Source organism: Vespa crabro, chromosome 11 (genome assembly GCF_910589235.1).
Source record: "Vespa crabro chromosome 11, iyVesCrab1.2, whole genome shotgun sequence".
NCBI lineage: Eukaryota > Metazoa > Arthropoda > Insecta > Hymenoptera > Vespidae > Vespa > Vespa crabro.
The window spans coordinates 5,903,661-5,925,653 of NC_060965.1; the positions used below are offsets into that span (position 1 = coordinate 5,903,661).

Below are 21,993 nucleotides of genomic sequence, written 5' to 3' on the forward strand. Positions count from 1 at the left end.
AAATGAATCTTTAAATGATTTTACAAGTTTACTGAAAACACTGCTGATCTTATGTAAACGGTCAGAAGATTACGTATTATGGTCTACAAAATATAACATTTTCAATAATGTTAAATACTTATCTCTAGACATAATCTCGGTAAAAATATTGTTCTTAAAAGTTTATTGCGAGACCAATAATCGCTTAGTCGTAATTTTTTATTTCGCGACATTAGCAATGTGCATGCAAGAAAACAGTATAATTCGTCAACAGTTGTCCCAATTTTGTGATTATACATGTTATGATTTACTCTATGTGCCCAGTAGTTATTTGTCTTATCTACTATGAAGTTCACCAGTTCGGATGAAAAAAATATTTCGAAATAGTCTAATATCGAAGAGGAGAATGTGATGTCATCTCTCTGGAGTCCGGCATTGGAGGCATTAAATTTGTGAAATTTTAAGTTAACATTCTTCATAGTCCATTGCATGTCATTAGAACTCGATGGATGTAAAGTATCGACTACATCATCTTCTTCTGATTCGGAGGTACTAAATACATTTTTACTCCGAATTCTCATTGCCTTTTTTCTGACACAATTATTATTTATCTCAATTTCACTGTCTGAGTCCGATAATTGATCATGCGTGGCATAGTTCTCATTTTCGTTCTTCCTCTTTTTTAACAAATTTGTATTCATTATCTCTAAGGTATAAAAAATAAATAAAAAATAAAATAAAATGCAATGGTGCGGAAAAAAAATAAAAGCACATACCGTGAATATGTCTCAAACGAGTGAATAAAACTCAAGCAAGTGTACTGTCGAAACATTACTTTTATACTGATATTCATATTGCCAGTTACAAATCTAAGAATGCAAAACAAATGCCAAATAATGGCAATGGGTTTCCATGGATACAACATATATGTAGACTGTTCGTGCGTTTGCACGAACTAATGTAGCGAGCGTCAGGCGTTGAGTGACTATAGTCACCGCTCTTAGCGAAAGGGTTAATTACTCAATCATGTCGAGGATGAAAAGTCCGAATCGGCACGAATGATTGGTTGTAATTATTAATAAAAGAATATTGAGTGACTACGAGTAAATTTCTTCGGAGATTTACTCGTGAATGTTTTTCTTACTTTTTGATTTATTTATTAAATGAAGATAGGACCTTTTTGTTCAAACGCGTTTATAATTATTTCAAATTTTGAATATTTTAATGCATTTTTAAATACTTTCCTCGCGCGGAAATAGTAAAAAATGGATATTCATGAGTTTTAATAAAAAATGGGCAAGAAGACATTCGCGATAGTCTCCGGATTACAAGCGAAATTGGTGCATGATTTTCTTATAATAATTAAAATACTCGCTTGTAAAAAAGAGCATCCAAGAGTTTACTTTATATTTTTAAATCACTATTAATTAATTATTTAATTAATTTGAATTGATAAAAGAATAGTCTCGATAAAGTTATTGCTTTTGAAAGAGAAAAATGGAGTAGAGTATTTGCTAAAAAAACAAAGAGATTTGTAGAGTCATATTTCGTAGTCCTAGATGATAAGTTAAAGAATTTGTATATCAGGATTTTTAGCAATTAATTTTTCCTGCACTGTCGGAAAAGTATCTCTCGAAAAGGTAGTAATCAGTTCCTATCTAAAAAGATAAGGTTTATACTTTTCGGATATATTAGGATTTTCTTTCATATCTTAGCATTTAGAATCTTAGTAATTAGAATTTTTAAATAATCGATTAGGTTAGGGTATGAAACAAAGATAAGACTATATATAGGTTTCCACAAATCGTGGCTCAATGGGGTAACTATAGGTTATCAAGTTATTTTCGAAAGTTCACCAGAAACTTCGAAAATAACTCAAATAAAAAAGTTCAATTAAATTCATAATTTTATTCTAATAAAATCGAGTTCTATATTAAAGTCATATATCTATGAAACATAAGATATGACAATTGTAGAGACCACTAAAATTGCATTGAACTAATGTGCATAGGAAGCTAAAATGAGTACACAAGTAAATCTGCCAAGATTTCATTTTGCTCGCATACGCGATTAGAAATATTTGATATTTTGCATTTTTATTATTAAAATCATATTTCATATATTTTTTACTTTTTCTTTTTTTTTTTTAAAGTTAAATTAAATTCATACTTTTATCTTTCATAAATATTATATTTCTTATTTCTATTATGTTTAAAGCCATAGTCACGAATATAAGATATGGCAATTATGGGGACCACTAAAAGTGCACTGAATAAAGATGAATTCCTCGAAGAGGGAATAATTAAAAAATAAAATTATTTTACTAACATTTAAACAATGACCGAGATACATGAAGTATAACTAACCAATATTTAAACAATAAGACATTCTTAGCAACATTACAAAAATCTTAAGACACGATCAATATAAAATAAATTCAATTTTATCTTTTGACAAACATAAATCGTCAACTCCGAAAGAAATAATTAAAAAAAAAATATATTTTACTGATATTTAATTAAGAGTTGAATTCTTGCTAAATTCATATCACCACAGGAACGCGGATTTTAGAGTAGACTTCTTGTCTACCTGTAGATATCCAGATGCAGCAATCTCATAGTGATGAGACCTGGGTCAATAGTATTTGCGATATATCCAAATCTTATAGGATAAAAGGATTACTGAGCGAATGGCTTATTTCAGCATATTTCAATACTTTTCCAAAATCTTTTCTTTCTAATTTTATCTAAAGTTAAAATACTTACATTTTATATTGTTCATATTTTATATGAAGTTTTTATATTAATATTTCAATAGATAAATGATTAAATATAATAGAATTCTAAAATAATTTCTTAGAGAAACGTAAAGAAAACTTTTCTATCGTATTTATGTTCGATGTTATTCCTATTTATTCTTATTTATTTTTATTAATTATTATTTATAAGTTTTGAGTGGGTTGGACCCATTAGTATGATCCTTGGTGCGGGCTGCTATCTCAGCATTGTGTAGAGCTCTCGGGTGGGGGCTTTTAGGAAGGGTTATTCAGTATGGACCCTCGAATTTCTTTCAGTAGGAAAAAATCGAGCTCGATTTCGGCGCAATTTTCGGCTTCCTCTTCTTTTCTTTCTCCGACTCTTTTTTCTATCTTATGTCTTTCTTTTCTTCTATTTCAGGGATCATCAAAGGAGAATAGAGGAATCATCGAGGGATAGATTCGTCTGCAATCGGATGAATCCGATGTATCGTCGAAGTGGTGGGTTCATCATTGATTTATACGCGAGAATATGGGAAGAATAAGAAGAACACAAAATAATATTCTTGTAAAAGGAATTTTTAAAATTTTTGGAATAACACTCCGACGCTTTTTAAATGATAATATTTTCGGTCGACCTGATTGTAATATATTTTCGGTAGTTCTACTATTTTTATATTTTGAAACAATGTACTGTACTGTTGCAAAAATCACAGATTACTGCGATAAGCACGCCATTATTAACCATTTGAGTCCCAAGCAGTGCGACCGCGCTGTTCAGATTTTATGTCGAAAAAACCCAGCACATTTTGAGCATTGTGGACAACTGACGGTGCATCACCGACTGTCGAAGTCGCGCGCTCAGATTTACTGACGCAAGTACATCACACAGCTCCTTCTTTTAATGTAAATAAATACATTATAGTATTGTACCTATCGTAAAATACATTTTACAATAGGTACAATACTATAATAATAGTGCAATAATACATTACAAAATAAAACATTTTTTATTTCATTGTTATCTTCTCAATAATTTTTATCGAACAAAACTTGAAATATCTATAAACTTACAGTACGTATATGTAATAATACAAATGTATATCATAAAATAACGAATTACAAATTAAAAATATTTTTGTGTTATAAACCAACAATTTAAATAGAGAGTAATACTTATAATTTGTAACATTGGTGTTTATCAAAATATATTGAATGAATTCCTTTTTTACATTGCACACAAATTAAATGTGATCTTTTTATTACATTTTTGGTACTGCAGACTACGCATTGTCGTAAGTTACGTCGTGGCAACTTTACTAAACCAAATGTTTTTTTCTTTACATAACCACGTGCTTTCTTTTCGTTCATCCACTCACACTCAATTTCAAAAATAATATTCGAAATAAAATCTAACCGATTCATTGCTTTACTCTTAACTCTTTCCTTGTAGATTATATATGCATTTAAAACCATCCGGCAAATTATGTTAAAGGCTATCTTTTTCCAATATTTAACTGATCTTCTTCATTAAGACAGGTATACAGCATTTTATCTGATTCATCGACACCACCCATGAAGGCATTGTAAGATTGAATAATAGCGGGTTTTGTCGAACGTATTTCTCTGCCATGTCGATTTTTTGTTATAGTCACATTTTGCTTTTCTGCTTTCGTTGAAATTAATAATATAGGATTTTTTACACTTTTTTTTTCGCGATACGCACAGAACAATATTTCATTGTTTCGAAAATATTTTACCTCATTTACGTTAGCTTCTTTCAAGTTATCGGGAATACATTTTTTATTTCTTCTAATAGTTCCAGTTAAATAGGTATCCATAGAATATAAATATCTAGCTAATTCAACGCTAGTAAAAAAGTTGTCGACAAAAATGTGATACCCCTTATTCAAACAATTACTATCTTTTAATAAATTTAACACAGCATCATATCCAAGTCCAAACTTTTTTCTATCGCTAATAGTTGTTTCTTTTGCATCTTTATAGCAAAAGAATGTCAAACAATATTTTGAAACTGAATCACACAGCATGCAGAATTTTATACCCCGACGATCATGGTTTTCATTTAGCAAGTATTGCATTATGCTAGAATGACACAGTGTCCCAACTAACGACTCATCAATTGATAATTCTTTATGTGGTTTATAATGTAATGTGAATACTCTGTTAGCGTGTTCAACAAGTGGCTTAAATTTTGTACAGGAATCGTATTTCTCGTGACTAGGTGAAAAACATAAAGAGTTATCAATTAAATGAAAATATTTCAAAATTTGTTAAAATCTATTTCGAGAGAACATTCTTCGGAACCACGGTATGTTACATGGATTTTTGGACCAATACGAACGTATATTGGGTTTTTTTGTAATTCCCATTTCCAACAGCACTGCTATAAATGCTTTCATTTCTAACATAGTAACTGGTGTCCAAATCTCTGTTTCAAATGATTCTAATTCTCTAGGTAAATGCCTTGAATAATCCGCATATTTATTGGTTTCTTCAACTATTAGTGACCATAGTATCGAAACAAAGAATAGTTCAAAGTATTCGATGGGTTTACTCTGGCTAGAGAAGTTACATCGTGAACCATATTCTTCGCTATGCTCGAGAGAATAACATTGAGTAGAAACATCTTCAGCAATTCATATACTGTTCAGTGGATATTGATGCGATAAATCACAATCACTATCCTCCGAAGTACTTAAAATACATTGTCTTTTGCCTTTTACAGGAACAATGTAGTTATTATCGCCGTCAATAACATGATCACATGGATTTATGATAATGCTCATAGATTTTCTTTTTCGATTCATTGTACCTTTTTGGGGATACACCAAATTTAAAGAAGTTAACCAGTAAATCTACATTAATTTTTTACTTACTTTGTGTTACTTCGTCTAATCATTTTGAATTACACAATTATTAGCAATGAGAAACTCTTATGGAAAAATACGTCCGATCACTTTACCAACTACAATAAATGTGACGGAACGATGTGAAAAAGATGAGAATCACGTTACCTAACACATCTTATATGTGCAGACATAAAATACAAGAAGCGCTATCGCGCCGATTGGAATTCATCGACATAAAATAAACGAAGCATTATCGTGCCGCTTGGGATTTATCAACATAAAATAAAAGAAGCGCTATCGCGCCGCTTAAGTCTTCTCGTATTCATTTAGAAAAAGCACGGTTGCGTTGTTTGGGATTCTTCGACAGTGTTTTTTTAATACCCCCTGGGACTCAAACGGTTAAAGAAGCATATAAATGTGGGAGAATTAAAAGTTTGAATTCGAATCTACTAAACTATATTATGTTACATAAGAGTGAAGTGTACCTATGCAAACTTATAAACTAATACAATAAATACATGGTGGCAACAGTGTTCCCTGTTTGCGTTTGTAGTTTACTTTTTTCCGTACTTGTCGCTAAAGTCGTATACACTTCGAAAAGTTGATAATCTTAATTAGTTCATCGTATATATAAATCAAATAAAAATTGGAGAACTTAACATAATAAAATGTTATTGTCATAATTATGTTCGTATTAAATAACACATGATTCAATGGGTTTTTTTATTAAATTATTATTTCATTTGATAACCTAAATTCTGATTTCAGTTACAAATATAATATATTTAATCTTATTTATTAAATAATCACACCTTGCGCTTGCATTTTGGTAATAAATGTTACAATTTTTTTCACGATAATATTAATGCCTTTTGTGACCTTTTGAAGAACGAGAACCTTTCAATTTGCTACCACTAGGACTTGGTGCAATAACTATTTGACCAGCAGCTATCTCATCTCTATTTGCAGAATTTTCAATTTGTTTTTGAGCTTCAAAATAAAACATAAAATCTCGTACTTGTTCTTGCAAGTCTCTTACTTCAGATTCTTTTGCAGTTTTTAATTCTGATAGTTCTTCTTGTAATTCTTTATATTTTGTTTGCCATGTTGTTTGGTTAATTTGAAGAGATGATCTTAATTCCTTTTCCTCTTTTAGTTCAGATTGAACTTGTGTTAATTTAGTTGTAGTATGTTGTAGGCGTTTTTCCAAAGATTGTTTTTCTCTATTAAATGATGTAAACTGCTCCTAAAATGTATGTATTAAGATATTTAAATAATAAAAACTAAATGCTGCCAATATAATAATAATAATAATTTTAAAGTAAATTTTATTAAAATAATTTTGTGTAATACCTTAAACTTTGTATTTTCTTCCATTAATTGACTTAACTTTTCTCTTAATTCTGTACTCTCTGATAAAGAACGTTGTTCTAGTCGATTAAACTTTTCTTCGAAATATTGCCGCTGTGTTTCAAGCTGAGATGTCAATAAATATGTAAATTCTAACTGAACTGAATCAACTTTCTCTTCCATAGCTGCACCTTCATTTTTTGTTGCTGTTTGTCCTCCCTCCACCATCTTGCCATCTTTATCTTGTAGTAAACGATGAACAAAATTATCACCAACATAATCCCATACACGATTGTTACCTAATTGCATTGCATAACAATGATGAGTATCACGATAATGTTCAAATGCATGTCCCTGATGATAACGAGAACATCCAATGTGACCACATATTAAACAAATCCATAAGGCTTCATTGCTTGTTCCGGCAGCTGTAGGAAACCATATGATATAACAGTATATAATTCATTGACTATAAACATATATAATAAGAAAATATAAATATTTTTTATATAATTTTATATATACTCAAAGAATACATACCGCATTCCATGCAGTGACTGTCTGCAAGTGGTTCTGGTGTTTGAGCATAACGACAAATTGGACATGATGTATCACCCCACTTTACAAGGCAACTTGAATGAAATGTATGATTACATAATATGGTTAATATACCATCCACACTTTCATCCATTCTTTCTAAACAAACAGAGCATGAAGGCAATTCTGTATGACCTGTTAAGGGCATACCATTATCTCCTACTTCAACTTTTGACACAAACACCAGATGACATACCACATCAGGTTCCAAAGAATTATAAGGGGCACCATTGAAAGTTTCATAAAATTCACTAGCTGCACTCTAAATATATACAAAAAAAACCATTATTTTTGTTTAATGAAGAATTTTTAAGACTTAATACAATATAACATTATTTACCGAAGAACGAAATGTAATTAAAGCCATGTATTGATTTGGATTACCATCCCGTAAAATTCTGACATGCTGAATATCTTGATGACAAGCTGCTGTGAATGTCAAAAGATCATGGCAAGTCATTGTTGCTGGAACTGACAGCATACATATGGTATGACTGCGATCCGCTGCACTATGCATTTCAGTTAATTCACTAAATAAAAGAGAAAAGAATAAATATTTTCTATGTAGATAATCTAACAAATACAAATCATTTTATCAGAAACATTTTTTTTTTTAATTTATGCATGTTACTCACTCTTCTTTAAAAAGATGTAATATTCCTTTAGTAACTTCCACAAATGGATTTCCAGAAATAAAATTTATTTGATCGGATTGTGAACAAGCTGTAGCTCCAATTATTTCTGCACCTTCAGAAGTTGATACAGAAGTACATGTTGTAAACGAAGTTTCTTCAGAGTTTGCTCTTGGTAATAAATGTGGTTTACTAGATCCTTGAGAAGTTAAAAAAGGAGATGGCCTTTCAGTAGTACACGAGTAGTTTTCTAAAGTAATATCTCTTGCTTCTCTACGTCCCCTCATTTTTCTAGCAGCCATTGTACCTATAAATCAATGAATTAGAATGAAGATGTATATACATATTTAAATGCATTAAAAACTATTCATTGAAATTTACTTAAAAACTATGAAAAGCACATATAAGTGTTAAATTCGTCTAAACTTACTAATTGTTTCTTCCTGATTTGGATTAACAATCTCAATGCGAATAACGCAAAGCGAAACCAGGACAATTGGAGAACTCATTACACATATCCAAAATTATTGCTCACAACTGTTAATAAAAATTATTATTTCCTTCCTCCATTATTTTTCAAATTAAGAAATATGTATGACCTATCTCAAAAAATCTATAATAAAACTTTGCTTGAAATTCAAAATTGAATATACCGTGTGCATCAGCTGCTTTATAAATTTGCTAACATCATATATATGTATATGTATATACTCAAATAAAGTTGACTGGAAATAACAAGTTAAATACTTCACAGATGGTGCTCTGTTACAATTTATTTTGGCGGCATATATAAAATAGTAACCTGCGTTAAATAAAATATAAATTTATTGACAGCAATAAATAATTATCTAAAATATATTCAATCGAGAATCCAAGAAAAAAATAAAGAAAATTTATTCTTATGATTTTTTCACAGATATGTAATGATTTCTATAAAGTTCTATATAATTTTTCAATTAAAATTAAATTATAAATTTGTAGATAGTAACATTTAGGTATTGTTAATAAAGTGAAATTTTTATGAAATTAACAGCTAATTTCACAATTATTTATTTATTTTTTAGATATCAATGGCAGTAGACAGTTACTTGTATTTTGATTGGCTTTTATAAATTGACAACGACCTTGTAGTTTTAAACGTTCCTTAAAATTATAATGAAAAATATATAAATCCGAATTTATTTAATATTTCAATCATTAATGTTATCTTTAAAATTCATACATAGTTTCTATTTTGATGAACATATATTCCATTATTGTTGAATATCTTAGAATAAGAGATTCAATGTAAATGCTCCTTCATAAAAATTCTGTACTTACTGGAAATACGTAAAGCTTGTTTTTCAAAGAAAATGGATGATCATCGCTTAGCTGGAAATCAAGATTAGTTCTGATGAAAAGAAGCTTGGCTGAGCTCAAGACAATGGTTCGAATTGTATACAGTGTATTTAAACATGACATTGTGTATTAATGACCGCTTTTTCGTAGAAGAAAAGAATTGAAATGTGTAGACATTATAACAGTTTGTAATGGCATTATTTGAAATAAGTACAAACTATCGAAGTATCAAATACGTGTTCTCGCCCGGGGTTTAGGTGAAAATTATCATAATCAGAATGTACGAGGTAAACGTTTATCTCAAGTCCTAGGATGGCTTTAGGAAACTTTCAAAGCATCCTAGCTGCTTGGTTTTTGTGCAGTAGCATTAGCCTTTGCTATGGTGAGTTCAAATAATTTTCAGTAATTTATGTGTATACAAGCACATACATACATACAAAACATATGAATTATAAAATAAAAATTTGTAGTTCTGTATTGTATACTCACACATATATATATATATATATATTTTGTAATCAAATATACATTTATAATAATCACTTTTTACAGGCTCACCTACATTACTTTTTGCTACTCATAAGGATATAAGAATGGCCAATGTTTCACGAGCAAATAAAGTTTACACTATTGTCAAAGATTTATCTGAAGGTGCTGCTCTGGATTTTTATTATGAACGTGGTTTAGTGTGTTGGTCTGATAGTGGTTTAGAAATGATACAATGTGTCCCTTCAAATGGTACATATACAGGTGAAAAAATGACTGTTGTAAATTCAAGTTTGATATCTCCAGATGGCCTGGCATGTGATTGGTATACTGGTAAACTTTATTGGACAGATGGAGAAAAGAATAGAATTGAAGTGACTAGTATTGATGGGCAACATAGAAAAGTTCTTTTTTGGACTGATATTTATCAACCTCGTGCAGTTGCACTTGCACCTATGAAAAGTATACTTTTTTGGACTGACTGGGGAGATGTACCAAAGATAGAAAGAGCAGCAATGAATGGAGATCCAACTACTCGTGAAGTCATTGTTTCTGATGATATATTCTGGCCAAATGGACTTACAGTTGATTATGAGAATGAGTTAGTATTTTGGGCAGATGGTAGACTCAAATTTATTGCTGTTATGGATTATTATGGCAAAAATAGAAGAAAAGTTATCAGTCAAGGCTTAGATTATCCATTTGCAGTCACGTATTTTGATAATCGACTTTATTGGACGGACTGGAAAACATGGTGTGTACATGCACATGATGTGCGACAAATACAAGCACATCCTCGGGAGTTATTCCACGGAGAATATATACCAGGTGACATAGAAGTTTGGGATGCACGAAGACAACCATACGGAGATCATCCATGCAGACAAAACAATGGTAATTGTTCCCATCTATGTTTGCTAAGCACAAAGGATCCTGGATATACATGTGCTTGTCCAACGGGTGTAAAACTTTTAGATAATTTTACTTGTGCCGAAAGACCAGAAGAGTTGCTTCTCATAGTTCAAAGAAACGAGATTTGTAAAATATCTCTTGATTCTCCTGATTACACAAATTTTGTTTTACCATTAAGTGATATTAAACATGCAATTGCAGTAGACTTTGATCCAGTAGATGAAATGTTATATTGGACAGATGAAGAGGCTTTTGCCATTAGAAGAGCTTATCTTGATGGATCAGGTCAAGAAAATATTGTTACAACAGAAGTAGCAAATCCAGATGGAATTGCTATAGATTGGTTAGCACGCAACTTATATTGGACTGATACAGGTACTGATAGAATTGAAGTTGCCCGTTTAAATGGCACTAGCAGGAAGGTTCTTATTAATGAAGATCTGATAGAACCTAGAGCCATAGCTGTAGCTCCTGAACTTGGATGGATGTTCTGGACTGACTGGAATGAAAAACGACCAAAGATAGAACGCAGTAATTTGGATGGTAGTGAAAGAATAATTTTAATTACAAAAGACATTGTTTGGCCAAATGGTATTGCATTAGATTTGGAAAGAAAAAAGATTTATTGGTGTGATGCTAAAACAGACAAAATAGAAGTTTGCAATATGGATGGCACTGATAGACGTGAAGTTATTACTGATAATTTGCCTCATCTATTTGGACTTAGTTTATTGGGTGATTTTCTTTATTGGACTGACTGGCAACGACGTAGTATTGATAGAGCTCATAAACTTACTGGTGGTGAAAGAGAAGTTATTGTTGAACCAGTTCCAAATGTAATGGGATTGAAAGCTATACATCTTGGCCAAATAAATGGTACAAGTCCTTGTGCGCATAACAATGGTGGTTGTAGTCATTTGTGTTTAAATAGACCTGATAAATATGTATGTGCTTGTCAAATTGGATATGAACTTACAAAAGATAAACATACCTGTGTAATACCAGATGCTTTTCTATTGTTTGCAAAGAAAGAAAATATTGGACGCGTTAGTATCGAAAATGCCAATAATGATAATATTATACCTGTTACAGGTGTTAAAGATGCAAGGTAATGTTACAGTATTATTTATTTTTATTATTATGGTACTATTATACTAGATTGATATCTCTAATATTGATATTGGAAAATATTTCCTTAAAAGTTTCTTTTTTTAAGCATTAATATTTATTTTATTTGAATTAAAGATATAATTAAGTCAATATAATTTATTGTTCATCTATTAATTTTAGTTCTTTGGATTTTGATTTGAAAGACAATCGCATTTATTGGACAGATGTAAAAGTAAAAGCTATAACACGTGCTTTTATAAATGGTTCTGATGTAGAAAGAGTTGTAGATCTTGGATTAGAAATTCCTGAAAGTTTAGCTATTGATTGGATTGCCCATAATTTATATTGGAGCGATACTGGTACACACAGGATTGAAATGGTACGGTTTAAAGGATGTAGTAGACGGGTGCTTATATGGCAAGATATAATCGAACCCGCATGTTTGGCTCTTGATCCTGAAAGAGGGTAATTGTAATTATCTTCCTTAATAATAAATTAATATTTTATAAGGAATAATAAGATTTATTTAAGAAACATCAAGAAATAATATTTATTCTTTAATGATTTTTATATTATTAATACTCAGGTCTATTAAATTTTTCAGTCACATGTATTGGGCTGAATGGGGTAATTCCGGTAGTATCGAACGTGCAAGATTAGATGGGTCTAATCGTCAAGTAATATTAGCTTATATCGGTCGAGCTAATGGCCTTACCATAGATCATGCAGCTCGTAAACTTTATTGGGCAGATCTATTCACACCAGCAATTGATAGTTATGATTTACAAGCAAGAAAGAGAAAGCCCATTATTACAAAAGACATAGTATATCCATTTAGTATTACTCAATATCAGGATTATATTTATTGGACCGATTGGAATATTGGTGATATTGAAAGAGCAAATAAAACAACAGGTGCTAACAGAACTAAAATACACAATAAATTAGAATCAGTGACAGATCTGCTAGTCTTTCATGCTTCACGACAATCGGGATGGAATCCATGTGCAGTTAATAATGGAGACTGCAGTCATCTTTGTATTGCTTTACCTGGAGAAGATGGTGGTCCATCAACTTCATACAAATGTTCTTGTCCTACACACTATAATCTTGCAGTTGATAATAGAACTTGTATTGGTAAATTTCTAGATTATTATTATTTCATTAATTTATTTCTATTTATATCAAAAGTTGATTTATAGAAACAAATATTTATTACGTTATAGTTTTTGTTAATATATTAATTAATTTTTTTCAGCACCAAGACATTTTATGATATATAGCCTTCGTAACATAATGGGTCGCTTTTTGCCAGATAGTACGGATTGTCCAGATATAGTAATGCGCGTACAAGGATTAAAAAATGTTCGTTCTATAGAATTCGATCCAATTACACAACACGTATATTGGATAGATGGGCGCAATTTATCTATAAGAAAGACTCTTGATAACAGAACTCATGCTAGTGTAGTTATATCCGGCGGATCAGGACATCCATTTGATTTAGCATTAGATCCACTTGGAAGATTACTCTTTTGGTCTTGTGCTACGAATGATGCAATTAATGTTACTAAACTGGATAATGGTTCTGCCTTAGGAGTAGTTGTAAAGGGCGAAGGAGAAAAACCAAGAAATATAGCAGTACATCCAGAAAAAAGACTTTTGTTTTGGATAGATATAGGAGACAAAATGAAATTGCTACAAAGCAAAATGGATGGAAAACAAAGAGTGATAATAGCATCTGATCTTGAACAACCAACTAGTCTAACAGTTGACACTGTAGCAAATATAGTATATTGGGCCCATGGTAAACAAATTGAATTTTCTGATTTTAATGGTAATAATAAAAGAATATTAGTATCAACTGGACAAGGTGTTGCTACTCACTTGTCTGTTCTATATGATTACCTTTACTGGTTTGATCGCGAACTGCAAGTATTAGAAAGAGTAAATAAAAAAACAGGCATTAGAAAAAAAGTTCTTATGAATCGTGCCCTAACAGATTTAATAACTGTCAGAACACCAGAAGATCATATAATGGAATCACACGTTTGCAGTCCTTTCCACGATTATGGCGGTTGTTCGCATTTTTGTATTGGTACAACTTCACCAATTTGTTCTTGTCCCGAATACTTAGTTCTATCCGATGATGAACGTACATGCAGAGCTGCACCTGCATGTGGTGACGATCATTTTACATGTGCTGCTTCAAGTTCTACAGTTGATAAAGATTGTATTCCAGCTATTTGGAAATGTGATGGTCAAAGGGATTGTTCTGATGGAAGTGATGAATTAGGTTGTCCAGCATGTAATCATAATCAATTTAGATGTCAAAGTGGTCACTGTATCGGTAAGAAATACTTGAGGTGTTAATTATTTTAATCTTTTGAATCACATAATATTAAAATAAACATTTCTAATTATATAAAGATATTTCGTGGGTATGTGACGGTACACCACAATGCCATGATGGTCTTGATGAAGCACATTGCTGTAGAACTGGACAATTTCAATGTATCGGAAGTGGTGTGTGCATTTCTGAAACTGCACTTTGTAATGGTTGGGATGATTGTGCAGATGGAAGTGATGAAATACCTCAAACATGTACGCCTACTACTGATCAAAGCCAATCTTCTGGTTCTGGTACAGAACCAACCAAAAGTCCATATGTTATCACAGTAGTTATAATGATAGCTGCAATTATTGCCATAGTTTTAGGCTTTTGTTATTATCGTAAAAAATTCGGTAGTAATGAAGATGTACCAAATATTTTACATGATTCTGCTGGTGATCCACTTTCACCAAAACCAAATAGAGTTGTTAAGCCAATATTAGCACAAAAAAATGGTAGAAAAGATCTCAAAACTGAAGTAGAAGCTGTAAGAATGTCTGCTTTAAATGGAAGCAGTATTGGATCTAGTTACGATCGTAGTCATATAACAGGTATGTTAATGATTTAATATTGTATTTAATATATATCAAGAATATTTCATATATGATAAATATATTTATTTATTATAGGTGCATCTAGTTCAACCAGGGGCAGTTCCACTGGTGGATATCCTCAAGAAACGCTTAATCCTCCACCTAGTCCAGCCACAACAGCAAATTCTACAAGATGTTCAAGCAGTAATGCTTCTAGATACAAACCGTATAGATATTACAGGAGTATAAATCAACCACCACCTCCAACACCTTGCAGTACTGATGTTTGCGATGAATCAGATAGTAACTATCCTGCTCGGTATCGTTACGAAAGTGAACCATTTCCTCCACCTCCTACACCGAGATCTATCTATCATAGCGATGCTGCTATGAGTTGTCCACCATCGCCTAGTTCTCGATCATCGACATATTTCAGTCCATTACCACCACCACCATCACCAGTTCCATAAGGTATGTTATAATAAATATAATATGGAGCAAATATGAGATAAATATGGATGAATATTTAAAATTTTTTATAAAAACAAATCTATTTATGAATTTATTTTAGATATGTAGTATTCTTTTCCAAAAAAAAAAAAAAAAAAATCGGCAGCTAATAATTTCATTAGATTATTAACTTCAAACGTCCATTTTTATGCTCCCTCATTTTTTTATCATGTTACTCTTATACAAATTCTTTTACATATTTTAAGATGAGTTTTTAATTAATGACTAAAGATTATAAAAAAAGATAATGGTTGCATACACAATATTTTTTCTAAAGTAGAAATTGTAGACATATTTGTCGTTTATACTAGAAACGTGCAAAGTTAATTTACATTACCAATTGTTTCTTATCTTTACTCTTTCTTTTATTTCTCCTTAGCAGATTCTTCCTTCTATCATATTAATACTCTCCAGCATTTGTTCACTATTGTTACATTGCTACACTACTATTATCATGTTTGTCTATAAATGAAGTTTATTAATAATTATAATATTTAAAAACGCTGGAGAAAAGTCAACATACTTGAATGGGGATAATTAAATAACAGTAGCGGGAGAATCATTTCTCCTTTTACAAAAAATTTGCACGTCTCTGGTTTACATAATATTGAATACTATATTCTATATAGATTCTATAAATACCAATTTCAGGTATTCTTTTATAAATAATAATATGATTAAATTATATTTTATCAAATGTTACATTTCTCTAGAAAATGTGGTACATATATGTGATGCAACACACATATTATGTATTTGGTTTATTTGAAAAGTCTAAGTACGTTTTTCAGTTATTAGCATATAAACCCATTGTGCCTATTTACTATGGTTATCTACATATATACTACATATAATTTAGGAGGTTTAAATGCAGTAATGTATACGTACTGTGAAAATGTGCAAATGCTTGTACAAATATTTTGATAAAGTGTGTTAAGTATATTCATATTATTTTGTAAAAATGTATATTTTTTTCTAAACCTGAAGATAATACTCACAGTTAAAATTCAATAATGTTTTTATCCAAGTAGATAATATTTTTTCTTTTCTATATTATGGTATATAATTTTATTATTATTTTGTTAATTATGACATTATTATTTTTATTCTATATAGTTAAGTATATGTATATACACTTGTACATATACATATACAGCATTATATTTTATTACTCTTAAGCACATTCACATATTTTTTATGTACGGTAGAATTCAACCAAAGGCTGCATTATATATTTTATTATTCATTTTATGATCAGAGATCTCTGTTCTTTTATAGAAAGTCTTAATTTCTGATACATGTACATAAGTATATATTATTAAACACATAATTTGAAATAATAAACATATCAGGTTTTGAAGTAATTTAAACAGGCAGCATGCATTACTTGATATCTACGTTAATAAGCTAATAATATCAAAAGTATTTTAAGTAATGAAAGTCTAATAAAACTTGCAAAATATCTAAATATAAATTGAACCATGTTATAGTAGTTTGTACATACATGATAAGAATGCATGAACGAAATATCAAATATATCGTAACAGTAAAACAATTGCACATGAAAAACCATTTTGTAGTTATATTGTAATATTCAAGAAAATTTTTCTCTATACTGTAATATGTAAATAGAAAAATTTCAACTTAATACATCATAAATATATTTGAATATTCGTTAAATATTTTGAGGTCTGATGTATGTGAAATATGTGTAATAATGATTACATTACGTAAAATTTTATCCGATGTACACATCGTCCACTTCATTGTTCCTGTAAATGTAGCTCAATTAGAAAATTGTGCCATAATCATTTAAATATTATCATTATAATGTATAGCACAATTATCGAATCCTGTATAAAATATATTAAGAGTCTTAAAGGTTCTGACCTCGCACTGCCATTTTACATTGCCTTGAAGGAATCTATCGTATTATATTAATAATGTCTAGTATTGAAGACTGAAATCATTGTTTATATTTTTTTTACATTTGTATGAAAGTATAGCGCTGTACGTTTGTAAGATATTTGTACAAAAAATAAAATTTTTATTAATGTATTTTAAATTAATGAAATTACGCATATTAGTTTATTGATTTCCTTATGCTATTTTAAAAAATCATTGTGTAAAGGCATAAATATATTTCCGATATTGTTATAATTATATCATTTATTTCCATTTACCAGATAAATTTCGATATTTATCTATTGAATTGACTTTCTCCTCTTGTGTCGATAGTTCTTCGTCCAAAAGGAGTTCAAAATTATCTAATGCTTCTGGACGTGGTCGTTTATTCCATCTTACACTATAAAAAAAAATTATAAATATATGTGTATATATATATATATATATATATATATATACTACTATTTACTTAAAATACTTCTATTTACTTACTCAGGTATTCCACTTGGTGATAAAACTACAGATATAATATTATCTACTAATTTATATTTTAATATTCGATCATTTACTGTTGTCGATGTTAATGATGGAGAAGCATTGACCTAGACATTAAACATTTATTATTTATTTTTATATAAATTGTATAAATTAATTGTAAAAAAAAATACCTCAATGAGCCATGGTTTTAATTTATTATCAATAATAATATCGTAACCGTAACATTCGAAACAATGACGATCATTTGCCATTACAGGTGCAACAGCTTTTAACGAATGTACAATGCACCAAGAAATATTTGAAAATAATTTTTCCGTTACAATTTTCCCTCGCGTACTCTCCAAATATAAACGTAAATTTTGTAAACTTAATTTTCCACCGTGTATACTATTATATTCATCCTAAAAGAAAATTTCATAAAAAATTGACGATTTTTCAATTGTGCTTCCATTTTAATGACATTTTAGTATTATTATTATATTTAATATTAATTAATTAATATATACTATTAATATAATTAAATCATAGAAAATTACTTACACCATGTTTTTGTACAGAAACATTGGTTAAGTGTACATAAATGTTATCCAGTTCTTGAATACTGGTGTCATATTTTACAGTACAAAAACGACAAAAACCAAGTTTAAATAAATAAGCTTTCAATGGACGAAAAGATGTAACAAGAACGTATAAACGAAGATCAAATTTTTTCCCTCCAATTAAAAGTGGATTGTCTATGTACCTAAATAATTTAATTTGCTTCATTAATTGGTAAAACATTCAAGTAATTATTTATTAATTTATTTAATGTATACCTAGATATAACGTAAGATTCCTTGGTAAGATTTGGATTAAATGGATTTCGTACTTCCCGCGACCATTTTTTTAATTTACTCAATTTATTTATTAAAAATATTCCTGTCCCTTGGGATTTCCCACATGGTTTCATAATCCACGTACTTTGTGGTGACTTTCGATATTCTTCCACGAACATATTGTAATCTATTAAAAAAATGTTTTTTTTTTTTAATCATTAAGATTTTTATAAAATATCTATTTTAGATAATATAAAATTATTTTTTTAAATCATTAAGATATTTATCATACTGACCATACGTAATATTAAAATATTATATTAATTATTTCTCAAATCATGTTATTAAAACAACATCATAATTATATCTTATGATTATTTTCAAAAATAATTAAAAAGAAAATTTGTGTGATTTACCTGCCGGTAAAACAAAAGTAACAGGTATGAAATCCAAATGAAGATACTTTCCCGATCCACTTCCTCTTTCTGCGAGAGGATTCCCTTCCCGTTCTAAATCTTTGCGATAACGTTTAATATTTTTTACTAAAAGATCTTTTCGGGTCAATTCGTAATGATTTGGAAAATGATTTATAATCCTAAATGATTCGAAATAAAAGTAATGTAAAAAAATTATGTGCCAAAACTTAATTTGTCGAGTAAAATAAAACTAAAACTTACTGATTATCATTCATTCTATATCCGGTTTCTACGCTAAAAATATTTCTACATGATTGTGTAGCTGCCCTATAAAAGGAAAAGAAATGGAATAGTTACTTTAAATGTAATTCGATATATTTTATTTTTTTTTTATTACAAACAATTACCAATAAACATTCCAATCATCTTGTGGACCAACTTGTGACCAACCTCTTTTTTCAAAATTATGCACTATCACAGATTTATCCATATCTGTACAAAATGCAGTCTTAGTTTTCTCCATTCCAAGTGTCGCTACTCTATAAAAATTTATAATTATCTCATACAATCAATTAATTTTATTACAGTATATATTGAAAAACAATGATCATAAGTACGAATAGCATTCATGCACGTTTTTTCATTGATATATAATTATTACTGAGATAATAAAAATATCAGCTGTCTTTATAACATTTGTTACAAATGTAATTATGTAGAATAATAATAGTATAAAATATTTTACCTGTCATAAATAATAGAAAAATGAGAATTCCCTATGCGTTTATTCGTTTCTATGCTGTCATTTTTTCGATCAAGTTTGATCGATAATTCGCAATCAAATGCGTAATATAATTAATAAAATTCAGAATTCGTATTATTATTTATAAAAACGTTATAATATTTTTAGTATTATTAAAAAACATTGTAAAGAATATTTCAACATTGACATTTTTTTTTTAATAATTTATCAGGAAATCTATTTTACTCTTCTTTTTTTAAATATTTTTAAAACTTTAAAAATATAATTATGTAAGCAAATGGTTAAAACATGATTTATTCTTTGTTATTACATTTTTATTTTATATTTTTTTACTCCTTATTCTTAATATTCTAATTTTTTAAAACTATTTACATATTTAAATCACCTTTTCGCCATGTCTTCAATATTTATAAATTCCAAATACGAATTAGTAGTATTTGATCAAAAAGGACTTATAAAAAAATTTTGTTTAAGTACAACAAAATTTTTAAAAATAATGAACAATTTTTATTTAATATCGAATAATTTAAATTGTTAGCACATTCTTAAGGAGTAAAGTTTGATAAAAAATGGTTGAATAATAAAATTGTTTTTTGAAGCAAATTACTTGATATCATTAAAGCAACTCTTCCTTGATGTGAACAAAAAACTATCGTATATTCATATTCAACGATTCTGAATATATCTTTGTTGATAGAATAGTCAATAGTTCTTTTAAAAAGATTTATCAACGCAAGAACATGGTTACATGTATTAAATAAAAGTGCACAATATGGAAAGGTAGTATCAATATAAATATAGTATTAATATAGTATTTATATCTACAGTTTTTTTTAATCATTTTATAAAGTTAATGTTACTTTATATATTAAATTATAAATATAAATAGAAATGAATATTTATATATCTAATATTGTCAAAAATGGCCAAGCGTATAAGTGGAAGAGATAAAAGTATATAAAGAATGGATTTTTTAACAGATATATTTGTAATAAGTATTGTTATTTTGTGCTCTGTAAAATTGTGGATATTTCATTGTATTTTATTTTATTCATTTTCGTTGTCAAACACATGATTTCATGATAATTACAATGAAAGCGTCTGTACAATATTACTTCATAATAATAACCTATTTTTTCATTGAATTACTTATTTTAAGCAAAATGAAAAAAAAGTTATCAGCAGAAAAAAAATATCTTATTTTTACAAATTCTTTTATATGTTATTAAAAACTAAATTAACTTTATTGTATTTGTTTTTAGATTAACATTTAACGTTTTAAAATAAACATTTGTTGGATGAAATATAATGAAAATATGAAATCTAAATTCTGAACCATCCAGGAGCATTTGGCTCTTTACAATCATCTAAATATGATTGAAATTCTTTTTTTGCGTCATCTAAAGTTGGTCCCTTTTTGTTTTCATCTTTTGGAAAAAGATCAGGAAATGTAAACGATTGATTTTTACCCTACGATAAAAAGTTCTTATATTTACAAATATCACTTGTCTAAATAATGTTAAATACATTATTTCAATTGACCTTATTTTTAATAATATCAATATATTCTCAAGTTTTTTAATTTGCTTACCAAAATAACATAAGCTATCTTGACATCATCATCTTTAATAACATAATGATGACCATGTAGTTGTTTAATTTTTCCAAGTGCTATTCTTGTTCTTACTCGAACGGGTTTTACATTATAAATTTTTTCTAAATAATTTGCCACATCATGTCTTGTCATTTCCATAGAACATTGAAATTGTACTACATTATTAGGTTGCTTATGTTCAGGTTGAACTAATTTTAACCAGAAGTTTGGCAAAAAAACTCTAAGTTGTGGATTTCCTTTTTGATACACAGGATACCTAGAATAATATATTAGAAATGATATCTAGATTACTAATACAATTCAACATATAAAATTTTCATTTATACCTACCATCGTGTAGACATTTTGATTTTGATATTTTTATTTTTTTAATTATCTCGTACTTATAAGAACATACCAATTCTAATTTATTAAGTTTAAAATTTATAACCTCTAAACGATAATAATAGATAAAAGAACGGTATCAATGTGTGCATTTAAATCTTACGCAAGATTTTCAATCTGCGACAATAGA

At 29.0% G+C, this 21,993-nt stretch overlaps 6 protein-coding genes across 6 annotated transcripts; 1 reads left to right on the top strand and 5 right to left on the bottom strand.

Annotated features, from left to right (window-relative positions):
- Positions 1–7: 7 nt before the first annotated feature.
- On the bottom strand, positions 8–892 carry LOC124428012 (piggyBac transposable element-derived protein 1-like). Its single transcript, XM_046971552.1, has 2 exons — positions 756–892; positions 8–685 (listed from the first exon to the last, which is right to left on the bottom strand). Exon 2 carries the CDS (start codon positions 678–680, stop codon positions 111–113), a length of 570 nt encoding a protein of 189 aa, XP_046827508.1. The 5' UTR covers positions 681–685; positions 756–892; the 3' UTR covers positions 8–110.
- A 3,019-nt stretch (positions 893–3,911) lies between these two features.
- LOC124428043 (piggyBac transposable element-derived protein 4-like) lies at positions 3,912–5,929 on the bottom strand. The gene has a single exon (XM_046971622.1). It carries the CDS (start codon positions 4,834–4,836, stop codon positions 4,231–4,233), a length of 606 nt encoding a protein of 201 aa, XP_046827578.1. The 5' UTR covers positions 4,837–5,929; the 3' UTR covers positions 3,912–4,230.
- Positions 5,930–6,316: 387 nt separating this feature from the next.
- Positions 6,317–8,893, bottom strand: LOC124428042 (BRCA1-associated protein). The gene is made up of 6 exons (XM_046971620.1): positions 8,617–8,893; positions 8,190–8,493; positions 7,895–8,084; positions 7,498–7,816; positions 6,961–7,385; positions 6,317–6,853 (listed from the first exon to the last, which is right to left on the bottom strand). The coding sequence occupies exons 1-6, from the start codon at positions 8,693–8,695 to the stop codon at positions 6,470–6,472; spliced, it is 1,701 nt and encodes a 566-aa protein (XP_046827576.1). The 5' UTR covers positions 8,696–8,893; the 3' UTR covers positions 6,317–6,469.
- Positions 8,894–9,520: 627 nt separating this feature from the next.
- On the top strand, positions 9,521–17,630 carry LOC124427818 (low-density lipoprotein receptor-related protein 6). Its single transcript, XM_046971158.1, has 7 exons — positions 9,521–9,906; positions 10,077–12,030; positions 12,213–12,497; positions 12,637–13,169; positions 13,291–14,382; positions 14,463–14,975; positions 15,054–17,630. Exons 1-7 carry the CDS (start codon positions 9,837–9,839, stop codon positions 15,425–15,427), a joined length of 4,821 nt encoding a protein of 1,606 aa, XP_046827114.1. The 5' UTR covers positions 9,521–9,836; the 3' UTR covers positions 15,428–17,630.
- On the bottom strand, positions 15,549–21,070 carry LOC124427821 (polyglutamylase complex subunit TTLL1). The gene is made up of 9 exons (XM_046971163.1): positions 19,847–21,070; positions 19,509–19,640; positions 19,363–19,428; positions 19,102–19,280; positions 18,686–18,872; positions 18,411–18,612; positions 18,041–18,271; positions 17,865–17,974; positions 15,549–17,772 (listed from the first exon to the last, which is right to left on the bottom strand). The coding sequence occupies exons 2-9, from the start codon at positions 19,622–19,624 to the stop codon at positions 17,637–17,639; spliced, it is 1,227 nt and encodes a 408-aa protein (XP_046827119.1). The 5' UTR covers positions 19,625–19,640; positions 19,847–21,070; the 3' UTR covers positions 15,549–17,636.
- A 19-nt stretch (positions 21,071–21,089) lies between these two features.
- Positions 21,090–21,950, bottom strand: LOC124427823 (probable 39S ribosomal protein L23, mitochondrial). Its single transcript, XM_046971164.1, has 3 exons — positions 21,810–21,950; positions 21,456–21,735; positions 21,090–21,334 (listed from the first exon to the last, which is right to left on the bottom strand). Exons 1-3 carry the CDS (start codon positions 21,821–21,823, stop codon positions 21,188–21,190), a joined length of 441 nt encoding a protein of 146 aa, XP_046827120.1. The 5' UTR covers positions 21,824–21,950; the 3' UTR covers positions 21,090–21,187.
- Positions 21,951–21,993: the final 43 nt, after the last annotated feature.

What these genes read in the sequence shown, in the direction of transcription:
- LOC124427818 (XM_046971158.1), top strand. Translation starts at nt 9,837, where the DNA reads ATGGCTTTAGGAAACTTTCAAAGCATCCTAGCTGCTTGGTTTTTGTGC. An exon ending in TGATAATAGAACTTGTATTG is followed by an intron (nt 13,170 to 13,290) that starts GTAAATTTCTAG and finishes AATTTTTTTCAG; the next exon opens with CACCAAGACATTTTATGATA. An exon ending in TCAAAGTGGTCACTGTATCG is followed by an intron (nt 14,383 to 14,462) that starts GTAAGAAATACT and finishes AATTATATAAAG; the next exon opens with ATATTTCGTGGGTATGTGAC.
- LOC124427823 (XM_046971164.1), bottom strand. An exon ending in AGATAGCTTATGTTATTTTG is followed by an intron (nt 21,335 to 21,455) that starts GTAAGCAAATTA and finishes TTTTTATCGTAG; the next exon opens with GGTAAAAATCAATCGTTTAC.
- LOC124428043 (XM_046971622.1), bottom strand. Translation starts at nt 4,836, where the DNA reads ATGCAATACTTGCTAAATGAAAACCATGATCGTCGGGGTATAAAATTC.
- LOC124428042 (XM_046971620.1), bottom strand. Translation starts at nt 8,695, where the DNA reads ATGAGTTCTCCAATTGTCCTGGTTTCGCTTTGCGTTATTCGCATTGAG. An exon ending in TAATTACATTTCGTTCTTCG is followed by an intron (nt 7,817 to 7,894) that starts GTAAATAATGTT and finishes GTATATATTTAG; the next exon opens with AGTGCAGCTAGTGAATTTTA. An exon ending in CAGTCACTGCATGGAATGCG is followed by an intron (nt 7,386 to 7,497) that starts GTATGTATTCTT and finishes GGTTTCCTACAG; the next exon opens with CTGCCGGAACAAGCAATGAA.
- LOC124428012 (XM_046971552.1), bottom strand. Translation starts at nt 680, where the DNA reads ATGAATACAAATTTGTTAAAAAAGAGGAAGAACGAAAATGAGAACTAT.
- LOC124427821 (XM_046971163.1), bottom strand. Translation starts at nt 19,624, where the DNA reads ATGGAGAAAACTAAGACTGCATTTTGTACAGATATGGATAAATCTGTG. An exon ending in TACTTTTGTTTTACCGGCAG is followed by an intron (nt 18,873 to 19,101) that starts GTAAATCACACA and finishes TTTTTTTAATAG; the next exon opens with ATTACAATATGTTCGTGGAA. An exon ending in TCACCAAGTGGAATACCTGA is followed by an intron (nt 17,773 to 17,864) that starts GTAAGTAAATAG and finishes TTTTTTTTATAG; the next exon opens with TGTAAGATGGAATAAACGAC.